The sequence below is a fragment of the Muntiacus reevesi genome, chromosome 11 (genome assembly GCF_963930625.1).
Source record: "Muntiacus reevesi chromosome 11, mMunRee1.1, whole genome shotgun sequence".
Classification (NCBI taxonomy): Eukaryota; Metazoa; Chordata; class Mammalia; order Artiodactyla; family Cervidae; genus Muntiacus; species Muntiacus reevesi.
The window spans coordinates 2,154,516-2,172,809 of record NC_089259.1 but is presented as its reverse complement, the minus strand read 5'-3'; the positions used below and the strand labels follow the sequence as shown (position 1 = coordinate 2,172,809).

The 18,294-nt window shown below is 38.2% G+C and overlaps 1 protein-coding gene across 5 annotated transcripts in view; it reads right to left on the bottom strand.

The window, feature by feature from the left end:
* The window catches only part of DIAPH3 (diaphanous related formin 3), a 530,180-nt gene that overhangs the window by 274,378 nt on the left and 237,508 nt on the right, over positions 1 to 18,294 (bottom strand). For all 5 annotated transcript variants that reach the window (XM_065901830.1, XM_065901832.1, XM_065901833.1 and 2 more), the window contains 2 exons: positions 16,965 to 17,060; positions 3,922 to 4,016 (listed from right to left, as the gene is read on the bottom strand). In XM_065901830.1, coding sequence (XP_065757902.1) covers positions 3,922 to 4,016; positions 16,965 to 17,060 — 191 coding nt within the window. The remainder of the gene's footprint in view (positions 1 to 3,921; positions 4,017 to 16,964; positions 17,061 to 18,294) is intronic.

The following is an 18,294-nucleotide window of genomic DNA, read 5'->3' as shown; positions in this document are numbered from 1 at the left end:
AGTTAAAAAATAATGTTAGAAATGTTATATATCAAAGAGTTAGATCAAAGAATAAGTTTTTCACTCACTGTGTACCTTTGGACAAAAACTTGATTGACTGGCCAAAAACAAACAAAAAAGTGGCAATTTAAGATCATCTAAAAAATATTCAACATTAATACTACCAAACTGAATAAAAACAATAAAAGAATGTGATTTTCCCTCATAAATAGAAATTTCTCTCAGTAAAACTGCCTAAGACCAGAAGAAATCATTCTAGTTGACAGCTGACCTATTTATTACACTCAATTTCTTCAGCATCTTTTAGATAACCATAAAATCATCTTGAATATTTTTAGTTAACATATACTTACATTTTAATCTTTCATCACAAATTCATTACTTTTTCACTTCAATAAAGCAATATTTTGTTTTGTTTTCTAAAGCAATAAAACTATTAGATTTGTAAAATTACAGGCCCAACTTTCCTTTGTGTTCCCCTTTTCATATTTCCCATCTCAAGTTCCTTTCAAAATAAAGTCTTCAAAGCTGCCCCACACAGCTTTTCTCTCACAGGATCCCTCTGCCTATATACACGCCATATTCACACTGGAAGGACTGATGCTGAAGCTGAGACTCCAATAGTTTGACCACCTGATGTGAAGAGCTGATGCATTTGAAAAGACCCTGTTGCTGGGAAAGGCTGAAGGCAGGAGGAGAAGGGGAGGACAAAGGATGAAGTGGTTGGATGGCATCACTGCCTCCATGGACATGAGTCTGAGTAAACTCCGGGAGTTGGAGATGGACAGGGAGGCCTGGCGTGCTGCGATTTATGGGGTCGCAAAGAATCAGACACAACTGAGCGAATGAACTGGACTGAACTGGACTGAACTAATTCAACCTTTAAGGACCTTTACACACACACTCAGGCTCCCCTGGTGGCTCAGAGAGTAAAGAATCTGCCTGCATTGCAGGAGACCTGAGTCCAATCCCTGGGTCGGGAAAATCCCCTGGAGAAGAGAACGGCAACCTACTCCAGTATTGCTGCCTGGAGAATCCCATGAACAGAGGAGTCTGGCAGGCTACAGTCCATGGGGTCTCAGAGTTTGATGTGACTGAGCGACGGACACACATGCTCACACACAGTCGCACACCTCACATACTATCTCGGTCTAACACTCTCTATACAGCCAGGTCTACCTTGTATTACAATCATACATATACAATTATAATTATATATGTGTATATATATATAAATACCATCTCCCTTGCCACACTATCAACTCCACAAAGCTAAAGTCTGTGTCTGATCAAGGCAATACCTGAGTGAGCCTAACACCATGCCTTCATATGGTAGGCACTATAAAATATGTGCTAAATTAATTAATGATTATTACAAAGTACTGCTTTCTCTATGCTCTGTTCAAAATAGGCAAGTTCTTCACTTTTCAATTAGAAAGTATTTTCAAAATTAAAAATAAGACTTCAAACAGCATGAAATTCTTATTTTTTAATGAATATATAAAGATTTTGCATATGTCCAAGGTAAATTTTTAGATTTTCAATTCATGAGATTGGTTTTATAATTAGTAAGTGTGGTAAGCAGAATGATGGCCCAACCCCACTAAGAGATCCACATTTAATACCCAGAACTTATTAAATATTAACTTACACAACAAAGGGAATCAGGGTTTAAAACGGAATTAGTTGCTATCAGTTGACCCTAAACTAGAGACATTATCCTGGATTGCCCGGATGTTCCCAATGGAACCACAAAGGCCTTAAACGTGGAAGAGGCAGAACACAACAGTAAGAGGAAGATGGGAACAGAGGACAGCCCTACAATGCCTCTGTGAGCAGAGGAACAGAGCTGCAAAGTCACTGGCTGAGAAGATGAGGGAGTGTGTCCACCAGCCCAGGAATGCGGGCAGCCTCGAGTGGCTGGGAAACAAAGCAAGCCTGAAGCCTCCAGAGAGGAGTGCAAGTCAGCCACACCTGGACTCGGGCACAGTAAGACCGCACCAGACTCGTTCTACAAAAACGCAATATATTTGTTTTATAGTAAGCCACTAAATTTGTGGTAAATTGTTAAAGTAGTAATAGAGAAGTAATATGTTAATAATTTATGTGGAACTGAATGTTCTTCGGACATGAATTTTAAAATCCAAACTTTTTTCCACTCAAACAACAAAAGACATGATCATGCAAAATATTCATATAAATAAGTTAAAAGCTACTGTGTAAATATAAATATTTATATATTTATAATATTTACAAATGCGCTATAAAAACTACATATGCATTAAGTAGAAGCATTTTAGTGAAAGAACTTGGAAATCTACTCCCAGGGACAAAGCACATTCATGATCAAAAGGAATAAATACAAAAACTAAGAGAAACTGCTGGAGGAAAAACACGTTTGAAGAAAGGCTGCTACGTTAGGCAGTTTAAGAGTCTGAGACTTAGCACAAGTCACTGACGGGATTATATATTAACACCACACTTAGAAGACAGGACAGAAGAAACCAAGAACTTCCAAGGATACCATTTATTGATGGGTTAAAACATTTAGAATATTTTTAATCAGTTGTTAACACTAACAAGTAATATTTGGTTTCCTTTTATCGCTAAAAAAATCATTTTCTAAGTATGGTGTTGTAAGAATGAAGCTAACAAAGTAAAGGTAACATCCTCGCAAACCTGTGGTGTGCTTCTCCAACTTTAAGTTCTGTCGAGACCTGTATCAGTGGTAGCTTACACAGAATTCGGGAAGCAATTCTGCCAACAGGGTACAAACAATCCTCTGAGGAGAAACTATGTTAAAAATCTTCCAGCCTTCGGAATGACTCAGAATACTATGCAAAAAATGTCTAGTATTCACAGAAACACAAATGACTCAAGTAAGGGCTGTTAGTAATGGTAACTCTAAATAAAGAAAAAACTCCCTCAATCTTCTCTACCAAACAAAAATACAACTTTAAAAGACATGCAAGCCCAAGAAAATCATATTCTATAAGGATCATAAAAATAAATTTAAATTAGCATATTATTAGACTTAACTGCAAAAAAAAGACATAAAAATACATGTAAAAGGAAACAATCTGCCTTTCAGAAACAGTCATTTAAAATAACTGAAATGTAATCATTTGATAGCATTATATTAAGTTTGCAAATAGCCAGAACATGGAAGCAACCTAGATGCCCATCAGCAGACGAATGGATAAGGAAGCTGTGGTACATATACACCATGGAATATTACTCAGCCATTAAAAACAATTCATTTGAATCAGTTCTAATGAGATGGATAAAACTGGAGCCCATTATACAGAGTGAAGTAAGCCAGAAAGATAAAGACCAATACAGCATACTAATGCATATATATGGAATTTAGAAAGATGGTAATGATAACCCTATATGCAAAACAGAAAAAGAGACACATATGTACAGAACAGACTTTGGGACTCTGTGGGAGAAGGCGGGGGTGGGATGTTTTGTGAGAACAGCATTGAAACATGTATATTATCAAAGGTGAAACAGATCACCAGCCCAGGTTGGATGCATGAGACAAGTGCTCAGGGCTGGTGCACTGGGACGACCCAGAGGGATTGGATGGGGAGGGAGGTGGGAGGGGGGATCAGGATGGGGAACACATGTAAATCCATGGCTGATTCATGTCAATATATGGCAAAAACCACTATAATACTGTAAAGTAATCAGCCTCCAACTAATAAAAACAAATGAAAATATAAAATAAAAAAAAAAGAGAGAGAGAACACGCGAAGCTCTATCTCCTGGCAACACAGAAGTTATGCTAAAAGTAATTATGCAGCAAAGATTTTCCAGTTGAATGATTTGGTTTAATAATTTTGCTTCGCTTACAGATTTCTGCTTAATGAGAAGCCTGCAATGAAATATAGGAATTTAAGCTCGCTGTTTGTTTACCTGAATCATAGACTCTGCCAACCGTGCTTCATCCACTTCCAATATCATCATTTTGATTTCCTCATATGGCACCCGGAAAGAGCTCAGGAAGATTGCTAAGAGGAGGGGAAAAAAAGAACCATAGTAAAGAAGGTAAGAATAAAATTTTTTTTTAATTTATTTATTTTTAATTGAAGGATAACTGCTTTACAGTATTGTAAGAAAAGAATCTGAGATGTACTTCTACATATAAAATAAAAAATGATTCATAAAAAGAGAAATTTTAAATATTCAATATAATTACTGTGGAGGAATCTTTCAGTAACACATTTTTTTACTCTTCTCCAGTTTTAGAACTACATTTATAACAGTTCTATATTATTATGTTGGTTTTGAGGATGATTTTTAATGCTTAGTATTAGCCTAATATAGGAATGGTGCCAATTTTGATGTGATTTTTTAAAAAACTGAAATGCCTTAGTACACTATAGAGGTATCATATTGTAATGAAAAGAACCATAAAACCCCAATATGTACACATAATATTTATCTAGACGTGTGTGTTATTAGTCTACATATCTTCTGCCCTTACTAAATAGTTTTAAAAAACTTTTTTCAGAAAACTGCTTAACATATGACCCAGCAATCCCACTACTGAGCATACACCCTCAGGAAACCATAATGTAAAAAGACACATGTACCCCAATGTTCACCAAAGAACTATTCACAATAGCCAGGACACAGAAGCAACTTACATGTCCACTGACAGATGAATGTATAAAGAAGTTGTGAAACATATGCACAATGGATATTTCTCAGCTATAAAAAGAAATGCAATTGAGTCAGTTCTAATAAGGTGGCTGAACCTACAGCCTATTATACAGAGTGAAGTAAGTCAGAAGGAGAATGACAAATAGCATACACTAATGCCTATCTATGGACTCCAGAAAGCTGGTACTGATGATCCTATTTTCAGGGAAACAAAGGAGATGCAGACATAAAGGTCTGCCTTTTGGACACAGTGGGGAAAGGAGAGGGTAAGATGATTTGAGAGAGTAACACTGAAACACACATTTCCAGATATAATAAATAGCTAGTGGGAATCCGCTGTGTGACGCAGGGAGCCAATGTCAGTGCTCCGTGAAAACCTAGAGGGTGGGGAGGGAGGGAGGCAGAAAGAGTTCAGGAGGGAGGGGACACATGGACACCTATGGCTGATTCATGCTGACGTGTGGCAGAAACAATAACGATGTTGTAAAGCTATCACCCTCCAATTAAAAACAAAATTATATTAAAACAAAAAATCTGCCAAGCAGTGCACAACAGTTTTACAAGTCATAAGAGCACCCTAATGTTCAGACAATATGCCAGAGAAATACATTCTGCATATAACTAAAGTTTCAATACGCAATCAGTTAGTCAGTCAGTTCAGTTGCTCAGTCGTGTCTGACTCTTTGTGACCCCATGAATCGCAGCACACCAGGCCTCCCTGTCCATCACCAAATCCCAGAGTTTACTCAAACTCATGTCCATCGAGTCCGTGATGCCATCCAACTATCTCATCCTCTGTCGTCCCCTTCTTCTCCTGCCCCCAATCCTTCCCAGCATCAGGGTCTTTTCCAATGAGTCAACTCTTTGCATGAGGTGGCCAAAGTATTGGAGCTTCCGCTTCAGCATCAGTCCCTCCAATGAACACCCAGGCCTGAACTCCTTTAAGATAGACTGGTTGGATCTCCTTGCAGTCCAAGGGACTCTCAAGAGTCTTCTCCAACACCACAGTTCAAAAACATCAATTCTTCGGTGCTCAGCTTTCTTCACAGTCCAACTCTCACGTCCATACATGACCACTGGAAAAACCATAGCCTTAACCAGACGGACCTTTGTTGGCAAAATAATGTCTCTGCTTTTTAATATGCTGTCTAGGTTGGTCATAACTTTCCTTCCAAGGAGTAAGCGTCTTTTAATATCATGGCTGCAGTCACCATCTGCAGTGATTTTGGAGCCCAGAAAAATAAAGTCTGACACTGTTTCCACTGTTTCCCCATCTATTTCCCATGAAGTGATGGGACCAATCTTAGTTTCCTGAATGTTGAGCTTTAAGGCAACTTTTTCACTCTCCTCTTTCACTTTCATCAAGAGGCTCTTTAGTTCCTCTTCACTTTTTGCCATAAGGGTGGTATTGTCTGCATATGAGAGATTATTCATATTTCTCCCAGCAATCTTGATTCCAGCTTGTGCTTCAGCCAGCCCAGAGTTTCTCATGATGTACTCTGCATATAAGTTAAATAAGCAGGGTGACCATATACAGCCTTGATGTACTCCTTTTCCTATTTTGAACCAGTCTGTTTTTCCACGTCCAGTTCTAACTGTTGCTTCCTGACCTGCATATAGGTTTCTCAAGAGACAGGTCAGATGGTCTGGTATGCCCATCTCTTTCAGAATTTTCCACAGTTTATTGTGATCCACACAGTCAAAGGCTTTGGCATAGTCAATAAAGCAGAAATATACATTTTTCCAGAACTCTCTTGCTTTTTTGATGGTCCGGCGCATGTTGGCAATTTGATCTCTGGTTCCTCTGCCTTTTCTAAAACCAGCTTGAACATCTGAGAGTTCACAGTTCACACATACTGCTGAAGCCTGGCTTGGAGATGTTGAGCATTACTTTACTAGTGTGAGATAAATGCAACTGTGCAGTAGTTTGAGCATTCTTTGGCATTGCCTTTCTTTGGGATTGGAATGAAAACTGACCTTTTCCAGTCCTGTGGCCACTGCTGACTTTTCCAAATTTGCTGGCATATGCTTTCTAACATGCAATACTTTCACAGCATCATCCTTTAGGATTTGAAATAGGTCAACTGGGATTCCATCACCTCCGCTAGCTTTGTTCGTAGTGATGCTTTCTAAATATGCAATACTAGAACACAAATTTTAATGGAAACTATCCAAATGGACTAGAAGGGATAAAATGCTATTTTGAGAAGTCAACATTATTTACATTTTTTTATACCCCACATGGGCTTCCCTGTGGCTCAGATGATAATCTGCCTGCAGTGCAGGAGACCTGGGTTTGATTTCTGGGTGGAAAAGATCTCCTGGAGAACAGATCTGTCTCCTCTGTCCATGGAATTCTCCAGGCAAGAATACGTGCAGCTATCCACTACAGTATTCTTCCACTATCCACTTCCATACACATCCACTAATTCCATGGACAGAAGAGCCTGGTGGGTTACAGCCCATGGGGTCAGAAAGAATCGGACACAACTGACCAACTAACACACTCATACCTCATAAAGCTAATGTTCAAACCCAATGATCTTCTCAAAAGTTACTGAAGTGTATAAGAATATTTTCAGAGCATTAGATTTAATGTTTTACTGGTACCCCCTTATTCTACTACTATTGTTTCTTCTCTCCAGTGACCGATGTTACTTCTTGAACACACTCAGACCTCGTTACCACTACCCACTACATTTATATACCAAACTTGTATCATTTTATCTGTAGGTATTTTCATATAAAAACGCTATTTTTCATGAGATTGAGAAAACATGATCCTTCTTTCTTGGAGTAAGGCCATATTCCTAAGGATATCATGGATCAACTAGAGAGGAATAATAAGAACATCATTTGTGTTCTTATCATCAGCTTCATTCACACATATTGAACTCAACAGTTGTATATGTGGGATATGCTCCTAGAAATTATAATATGTATAATCTTCAATAATACAAGAACAAGAAGGAACAAATGAGCTAAATGATACTGCAAAAGAATTGGAATTACTAAAGGTAACCCATTAGTAGACACTAGAAAGCACAAAAATATAATACTTATATGATCTTAAAGAGATAATTAATGAATAACTGATAGAGAGGGAATAAAATCTAAATCTGTACATCATGTACAGTTGCATATGTACTAAAGCAAGTTGCATATGATCCTAGGATTAAATGTAAACATTAATATGAAGCGAACTGAAGTGAAAGATGTCCAGTTGTGTCTGACTCTTTGCGACCCAGGCCAGAATTCTCCAAGCCAGAATACTAGAGTGGGTAGCCGTTCCCTTATCCAGGGGATCTTCCCAACCCAGAGATTGAACCCAGGTCTCCCACATTGCAGGTGGATTCTTTACCAGCTGAGCCACAAGAGAAGTCCAAACATTAACACAGAGGAATACTAAAAGAAAGTGAACATGGGAAATTAGCTCATTTATGATTATAGAACTTACTCATAATAATCAAGGAAAAAACATATGAAAAGATTTATATCTCACAAAATGAAAACACCATTGTCAAATCACCTAAAGCAATGAAAAATCAAGAAAACTTAGGGGATAAATGTGCCTCAAAATTCAGAAGGCTTTTCCCCAGTTCATTCAGAATACAGTGAGGTCCAAATAGAAAAATGAGAAAAATGTAGGAAAACTCAAAAGTATAAGAAAAAATGACCAAAAAATAATATGTAATTTGTTAAACATCAGAAATAGGCAAACTGAGAAGGCAAATTGCTAAGATATCATCTGGAGGCAAGTTTAGAAGGATTAGTAAGATTAATCACAATCCTTAAAATTCCCTTTGAGAAACAATAAATTCTATTTGAAACCTAACTATGGACACAGTAACAAAATGTAGAAAAGGTTATAGCATTAAATAAAAAGATTAAAAGGATCAACACATAAATGGATAAGGAAGTTGTGGTTCAGTTCAGTCGCTCAGTCGTGTCCGACTCTTTGTAACCCCATGAACTGCAGCACATCAGGCCTCCCTGTCCATCACCAACTCCCGGAGTTTACCCAAACTCATGTCCACTGAGGAATGAATTTGAGTCAGTTGCAGAGAGGTGGATAAACCTAGAGCCTGTTATACAGAGTGAAATAAGTCAGAAAGAGAAAAACAAATATTGTATATTAATGCATAATATGGAATCTAGAAAAACAGTATTATTTACAGAGCAGAAATGGAGAAGCATTCATAGGGAACGGTCTGGTGGTTACAGCGGGGAAAAGGGAGGGTAGAATAAACTGAGAAAGTAGCACTGACATATATACACTCCTATCTAGTAAAATAGATAACTAGAGGGAAGCTGCCATATAACACAGGGAGCCCGGCCTGGCGCTCGATGATGACCTAGAGGCGTGGAATTGAGAGAGGCTCAAGAGAGAGTTTTTTATATGTGTCTGATTCTTTCTGACCCCATGGACTATAACCTGCCAGGCTCTTCTGTCCATGGAATTCTCCAGAAAAGGATACTGAGGCTTGCCTGGAGAATCCCATGGAATGAGCAGACAGATCACTTCTCCAGGGGATCTTCTGAACTCAGAGATCGAACCTGGATTTCTGCATTGCAGGCAGATTCTTTACCATCTGAGCCACTAGGGAAGCCCATATGAGGTATAGAAAATGTAAAAAATGCTGAATTATCAATAATATTTTTAAATTTCATAATATAAAACTCTATTTTATATGCATATAAAATTGTGACTGACTTGTGCTGATGTGCAGCAGAGACCACCACAAAACTGTAAAGCAATTATCCTCCAATAAAAAATAAAATAAAGAGTATCTTTAAAAAAAAGATGAAAAGGAAAGAATTACATGGAAGCATGACATAATAATTGAGGGAGAAAGAAATCATAGTTTTTTATTTCAGGTGACATGGCAAAGTGGAGACAGAACTTTGAAATATTTCTTCAAAGTTATTTTTATTTTAATCTTTAAATCCTTTTCTGAGCTATCCCAAAAGAAAGGAAATAAAAAACAACCTGGAGAAAATGAAAAAATCACTTAAAGAAGTGAAACCTGAGTCTGAAACACTGACCAGGAAACAAAAGAACCGTGTTATAAAGAGACAGATATGTGAAGGAGACAAAATCTTTAAAAATGAAAATATGCATATCTAGCTACGGAAGTAGAAAATTCATATGGATTAGACATCAGATAAAGAGAAAACAGGTAACATAAGCAGAGATGCTCTCCAAACCACAAAGACAAAGCAATGGAAAAATACTAAACAACTAAAAATGTCTTCCTGGAGTTCTGAAAGGAACTCACACACACACACCAGGGAAGAAGCATATTTAAAGAGAAAATGTCACTTTTCAAAATTTTAGAGAGAGACAAATCATCAGAGCAAGGAAGCTAAGCAAGTCCTAAACACAGTATTTTTTTCTTTCTTTAAAGCTACACTAGCTTCTTGTAAAACTCCAAGAATGAGAGAGGTGGTAGAATGGGAACACTCAAACACTCTGATACTGGAAGAGAAAAACGGTACAAATGCAGAACCGGCATATACTTAGAGTAGTAGTTGTGGTTGTTTAGTTGCTAGGTCACGTACAATAGACTACAGCCTGCGGGGCTCCTATGCCCATGAGATTTCCCAGGCAAGACTGGGTTGCCATTTCCTTCTCAAGGGGATCTTCCCAATCCAGGGAGCAAACCCCTGTCTCCTGTATTAGCAAGCAAATTCTTTACCATTCCAGGGAAGTGCTACACTCAAAGTAGAGGTTAACAAACTTTTTCTATAAATGGCCACATTGGTAAATATTTTAGGTTTCATGAGCCTATACAATCTGTCACAACTACTCAACTCTACTATTGCAGCCCGAAAGCAGCCATAGTAGTAATGAAAGTGTTAGTAGCTCAGTCATGTCCAACCCTTTGCAACCTCATAAACTATAGCCCACCATGCCCCTCCATCCATGGAACTCTCCAGGCCAGAACACTGGAGTGGGTTGCCATTCCCTTCTCCAGGAGATCTTCCCAACCCAGGGATCGAACACAGATCTCCTGCAGGCAGATTCTTACTCTGTGATAAAGGATTAAGTTTACCCAAGTGAAGTCTGGGTCGTATGAGGTACTCTGGAAGCCCTTGCAATGTCCTACATAATAAGTGTCTTTGTTTACCAGGAGCATTGGGCCACAGCGTATCAGCCTGAACTGTGGAAGGTCTGGAAACTAAGATCAAACATATGGGAGATCAGCTATACCAAGACCCAGTGCAAACTAAATAGCAAAGCTTGGGTCTCTGCTGGAAATAACCTGTAAGAAGTGTCCCCATCACTGCTGGGAGAGGCCAGGGCTGCCCTCGTCACCACTGGGAGATGACAACTGCAATGCCATGCTTACAACTCTCCTGGACTCTGCTGCACGAGCCTCTTCCCTTTGCTGATTTTAATCTGTATCATTCTGCTGTAATAACCATGAGTAAAATAGCTGTCAATCAACTCTATGAGTCCTTCAAACAAATTATCAACCTTAAGAGTGGTTCTGGGGACCCCTAAGCTTACCACTGGTTTCAGTAGTGAGGGCAGCCTTGGGAAGCCCCTAACTTTGCAGATGAAACACCTCTATGATCTCACTTACACAGTTATCTAATCATATAAACATAAGCAACATTAGCTACCCATGCTATTTATAACTAATAATTCATGTTTAACAATAATATATGAAAGAAAAGTTAAATTTGAATAGAAAAATCAACTTTGCAGATAGATATAACTTATTTCTTAACTTTCTTCTATATTTGTAATTCATCCACTACTTTCAGGTATTATTCCATAATTAAAATGACATATATTTATAAAGACTGAAATGTGGGGGTTTTTTGCTTATGAATAAGCTTTTGGGAAAACATGTGCCATAACTAAGGGCAAGTATGGCAGAATGGACATGGATTTCGGTGGACTCCAGGAGCTGGTGATGGACAGGGAGGCCTGGCGTGCTGTGGCTCATGGGGTCACAAAGAGTCAGACATGACTGAGTGACTGAACTGAACTAAAGGGCAAGTAAATTACAGAAGAGTTGAAAATGGACTAATACATAACATCAAATCAAAAGAGAAGTACAGATCTTTAAAACACTGTATTTAAAAGTTATTGAGAATAATATAAGATGCTTATTTAAAGCCTCCACAAGACACAGTAAACTGAATATTTTTACTAACATGCATCTTATCCCTCAAATGTGATTGTATTGATCCCAGTCAGAAGTTTTGAGTGCAGTAAAGGAGTGTAGAATGTGCAGATATTATAGCCAGTCACACCTGTTTTCTGAAAAGGAACTTTTAAATATTTAAACCTCTATATTAAATTCTAGGTTCCAGATTTCCCCCCTTTACAACTGTAATATCCACTCCAAAAAATCTAGTAAGGCATAGGAACCTTGTAAAACTCCAAAGCCATCTCTTCATCCTAGAATGGCTAGAATTCTTTTACCCTGAACCCAGACTCGGACAAACCTCACAAACTCAAAATATACCCACTACAGTATTCCTGCCTGGAGAATTCCATGGACAGAGGAGCCTGGCAGACTGCAGTCCATGGGGTCCCAAAGAATCAGACATAACTGAGCAACTAACACATACAACCCATTTTAAAATAAATAGGTAAATAAAGCAATAGATTTTAGATCCTTTCTCAAAACTCTGTGAAATGTTTCAGTTAAGAGAAATTAAAGAGAAAGTACCTTAGGCTTTTAAGTGATAAGATACAATCTTGTCACTATCACCTGACTCCTCTCAGAATTCAGTATCTCAGAAGACTGAATTTCATAGACAAAAACCAACTGCGAATCAGATTATAATAACAGTAAAGATTATAGGCTGCTAAAGCCTCTTAAAGCTTAAATAAAACACTTGCTACACTCAGAGAGGGTAAGAATGATCCAAGATGGATTACATCATAATATGATGACCTGGTATAAATTCTGACCTTTTGATGTTATACTTTAAAAGTGTCTAATGATTAAATGAATGGATTCATATGCTCAGCTACAGCAATCCCAACAGTGTCTGTCTTTATTTTGTTTTCTTTAAACAGCCATTTTCAATACCAACAATCTTTTTCAAGTCACTCAAATGCCACGCTACCAACAACCTACATGTCAAAACCTACATGTCAAAACACCTACCAACATGGAGAGACTGCAGTAAAGGCTAACAGGCACATCCTGAACCAGCACATCAATTATTACACTTACACCTGAAATCCAGTTTAGTACACGTGTCTAATGCATCAGTTCAGTTCAGTCACTCAGTGTGTCCAACTCTTTGCAACCCCATGAACCGCAGCACGCCATGCCTCCCTGTCCATCACCAACTCCAGGAGCTTACCCAAACCATGTCCACTGAGCCGGTGATGCCATCCAACCATCTCATCCTTGATCGTCCCCTTCTCCTCCTGTCCCCAATCCCTCCCAGCATCAGGGTCTTTTCCAATGAGTCAATTCTTCGCATGAGGTGACCAAAGTACGGGAGTTTCAGCTTCAGCAGCAGTCCCTCCAATGAACACCCAGGACTGATCTCCTTTAGGATGGACTGATTGATCTCCTTGCAGCACAAGGGACTCTCAAGAGTCTTCTCCAACACCACAGTTCAAAGGTATCAATTCTTTGGCACTCAGCTTTCTTTATAGTCCAACTCTCACATCCATACACGACCACTGGAAAAACCATAGCCTTGACTAGATGGACCTTCGTTGACAAAGTAATGTTTCTGCTTTTTAATATGCTGTCTAGGTTGGTCATAACTTTCCTTCCAAGGAGCAAGCATCTTTTAATTTCATGACTGCAATCACCATCTGCAGTGATGCTGGAGCCAAAAAAAATATAAAATCAGCCAGTTTCCACTGTTTCCCTATCTATTTGCCATGAAGTGATGGGGCCAGATGCCATGATCTTAATTTTCTGAATGTTGAGCTGTAAGCCAACTTTTTCACTCTCCTCTTTCACTTTCATCAAGAGGCTCTTTAGTTCCTCTTTACTTTTTGCCATAAGGGTGGTGTCATCTGCATATCTGAGGTTATTCATATTTCTCCCGGCAATCTTGATTCCAGCTTCTGCTTCTTCCAGCCCAGTGTTTCTCATGATGCACTCTATACATACGTTAAATAATCAGGGTGACAATATACAGCCTTGATGTACTCCTTTTCCTATTTGGAACCAGTCTGTTGTTTCATGTCCAGTTCTAGCTGTTGCTTCCTGACCTGCATACAGATTTCTCAAGAGGCAGGTCAGGTGGTCTGGTATGCCCATCTATTTCAGAATTTTCCACAGTTTACTGTGATCCACATAGTCAAAGACTTTGGCATAGTCAATAAAGCAAAAATATACATTTTTCCGGAACTCTCTTGCTTTTTCAAAGATCCAGAGGATGTTGGAAATTTGACCTCTGGTTCCTCTGCCATTTCTAAAACAAGCTTGAACATCTGGAAGTTCATGGTTCATATATTACTGAAGCCTGGCTTGGAGAATTTTGAGCATTACTTTACCAGTGTGTGAGATGAGTGCAATTGTGCGGTAGTTTAAGCATTCTTTGGCATTGCCTTTCTTTGGGATTGGAATGAAAACGGACCTTTTCCAGTCCTGTGGCCACTATTGAGTTTTCCAAATTTGCTGGCATGTTGACTGCAGCACTTTCACAGCATCATCTTTCAGGATTTGAAATAGCTCAACTGGAATTCCATCACCTCCACTAGCTTTGTTCATAGTGAGGCTTTCTAAGGTCCACCTGACTTCACATTCCAGAATGTCTGGCTCCAGGTGAGTGATCACACCATCGTGATTATCTGGGTTGTGAAGATCTTCACAGTTCTTCTGAGTATTCTTGCCGCCTCTTCTTAATATCTTCTGCTTCTGTTAGGTCCATACCATTTCTGTCCTTTATTGAGCCCATCTTTATCATGTTCCCTTGGTATCTCTAATTTTCTTGAAGAGAGCTCTAGTCTTTCCCATCCTATTGTTTTCCTCTGTTTCTTTGCATTGATCACAGAGAAGGCTTTCCCATTTCTCCTTGCTATTCTTTGGAACTCTGCGTTCAGATGGGAATAATTTTCCTTTTCTCCTTTGCTTTTCACTTCTCTTCTTTTCACAGCTATTGGTAAGGTCTCCTCAGACACCATTTTGCTTTTTTGTATTTCTTTTTCTTGGGGATGATCTTTCTTCCTGTCTCCTGTACAATGTCACAAACCTCCATCCATAGTTCATCAGGCACTCTGCCTATCAGATGTAGTTCCTTAAATCTATTTCTCACATCCACCGTATAGTCCTAAGGGATTTAAGTCATACCTGAATGGTCTACTGATTTTCCCTCTAATACATTACTAATACTAAAAAACACTGCTCCGCAGACCAATCATTCAACTTTGAGATGTCTATTTAGGCTATCTTACCATGTGAAGAAAGCTGAGCGCCGAAAAATTGATGCTTTTGAACTGTGGTGTTGGAGAAGACTCTTGAGAGTCCCTTGGACTGCAAGAAGATCCAACCAGTCCATCCTAAAGGAGATAAATCCTGGGTGTTCATTGGAAGGACTGATGCTGAAGCTGAAACTTCAATACTTTGGCCACCTCATGCGAAGAGTTGACTCATTGGAAAAGACCCTGATGCTGGGAGGGACTGGGGGCAGGAGAAGAAGGGGATGACAGAGGATGAGATGGCTTGATGGCATCACTGATTCGATGGGCATGAGTTTGAGTAAACTCTGGGAGTTTGTGACAGACAGGGAAGTCTGGCGTGCTGCGATTCCTGGGGTCGCAAAGAGTCGGACACAACTGAGCGACTGAACTGAACTGAACTGAACCATGGTTAACCCACCTAAAAAGAATCATATTCAAGATAATATTTCTTTAGGACCCCGAACAAGACAATTTGTAATGGAGGCCATTAACATTTTTCAAGACAAAAATCACTCTTCAAATCAGAGTATAGATCTTTTTCACATTATTTAAGTTATTAATGCTTTTCCCTCCCTTTAAGAAGGAAGTTTCCTGAAATAACAAATACCAAAATTTCACTGGTCTAACCTCCCGGTCCCAAAACCTTTCTACTTCAGACCACATGTTCAGCAGACACCAGGCAGATAGGCTCCCTGCCTTACGGTTCTCACGTTGGGAGGACGATGCTCTGAGTGCAGGCAGAGAGCCCTGGAGCTGCAGGTAACGCCTCCACACCGCATCCCTGCTGGCACCGTCCTGGGCCCAACCAAGCCACAGGGCTCCACAGCAAAGAGGCAGCTATGCACAATCAATGGGGGTCCAGGAACAGAAACGCTGGTTTGGTCAGAACACTAATTTCTGCACACTATCCATAGGGATCTTGTCAAGCTTACATCCTGTCAGAAGTACCCAAAAGTGAGCAGGGTAAGAAAAGGGTTCCAGAACTTTCACAAAAGAATGTCAACTCCGCCTTCTCCGGACACTGCTCTAACTCCCTCCCTCCTGCCTCAATAGCAAGGAGGCTCATCCTCTCGCCAAGGACTGTTTTGGCCAAGTGTTTGAGAAAAGCTCACTTGAGGCTTGTAATAATTGAACAGGAGACTACATTAGCTCTTCATGCCTCTAGATTCTCCACATTTTATCCATCTTGCAGCATCAGAAAGTAATATATCCAGATCATATTATCTCAGTTTCAAACAGAACTGTCTTTGATGTATTTAAGATGCAGCTGAAATGAGTCAGAAGCAAACCCATTTGACCTCTTCTCCCACAGTAATTCAGCCAGGAAGACAATTCAATACTAAGTATTTAGCTCCTGTAACAGTAATTAAATCTAAAATATTTCCAGGTAGTACTTTTGAGGAAAGACTTTGAACTGCTCAGATGGGATAAGAGAAATCATTTTAATCACCATCCTTATTCCCATTAATATTCCAAACTCCTTTGTGTCTGATAAAGTATCACAAATAATAGAGATTCAGAGGTACAGAAGAAATAATCCACTACCAATTTTTTAAAATATGGTGTCATCACCTAAATTCCATAATTCTTTATTGTTATACTTAAAAGAAAGACTTTAAGGGTAGGTCTATTTTCAATAATGGGAAATATAGTTTTATTATAAATCCCTTTCCTAGGTTTATTTTCTAATATGCATTCCTCTTTTGAAGAATTTGACTCATAATTCCTATGAGTTAAAGGAAAGGAAAGTTATCTTTGAATCTATTATAAGTGATAATAATAAAATTAACATAAAATGAGAAAACAGTCAAAAAGAAAATGCCATAATTTAAAGGAACCAGTGTGTTCAGTGGTGTGTTTTGCTAATTTAATTATATTGACATCTGATACTTACAAAGGTTCTGGGCAGTTTTAGAATCTAGAAATTTAAGTTCTTTAATTCGTTTCTTAATAGCTTTCTTCTCTTCAAAATCTTCCTCTTCTCTTTTCTCTGTAAAACCAAGGATAGATCCATGTTAGGCACTCAACTGTCAAAAGACAAGATATAAACTTTGCCATAAAATAATCTTAAAAAAGACATAAATAGCATCAATCAATTACAAAAATAATAGAATAGTAGGTATACCAAGACCCAAACTATTTCATATAGGGTCTGGGAGCTCTTTCCCTAAAAAGACAACTAGGAGTAAATATTTAAAAGTCTAACAGAACACACAAAAACAAAGTTTTTGTTCACTATGGAAACCAAAGCCATCAGGTGCAGAATAAGCACAGTGAGTCCATCTCAACAATATACAGTACACGGTCATAAAAATAAAGGTGCTGACACTTGGGATAGGTTAAGGAGTTAGCTCTAAGAGTGCTAAACAAACCCTTATTTATTTAAAAAGACAGTTCATATAAAACTGGACAGTAGAATGTTTATAATTGTTTTCCAAATATTTGAAAAATAGTCAAATTTTAATATTCAGCCTACTTTATCTGAGCTTTTAAAAATCAGCAAATGCATTTAATTTCTCTGTCTTTGCTAAAAAATAAGTAAGAGAATAAATACATCCTGATGAACAATATATGGATTGTGATTACAGCATAGTACATGACAGTCAAGGTTAACAGCTATAACCAATAGTGATCCTGTCATCGTTCCTCTCCTTTGTACACATGGACAGCATTTCTGACAAAAGTCATTCATCTAGACAAAATTAGGATCCTGAAAACAACGGAACAAATCATTTAGCTAGATACGTATAAATAAACTACTAATGTTGAAAAAACTTCAAAAACAATCTTCATATATAAGATAGCACATTATAATTAAAATTTTTGTATACCAGAAAAGCATTATAATTACATGTTTGGGTACATAGTGTGAAACAGAGATCAAATTTTATATTTTTCAAAATGTTTATTAACTAATTATCTCTATCATTTTATGAATAATCAACCATCTTTCTCAAATGATTTTACATTACACTTTTATTCTATATTTGCTTTCCTGGACGTCTAATTCTGTTCCACAGTTCCATGTACTACTCTTGGGCTACTATCATTCCGCCTTCAGCACTGTAGGATTTAAGATATATCTTACTAATTGGCTGTTCAAATTATTTTTCTTTTTCTTAAAACATTCTTCACTTTTTTCATTTATTTTCCACATGAACCTAAGAGCAATTCCAAAGTTCTAAAAATAAAATCCATTTGAATTGTATTTGAACTGTAAGGCA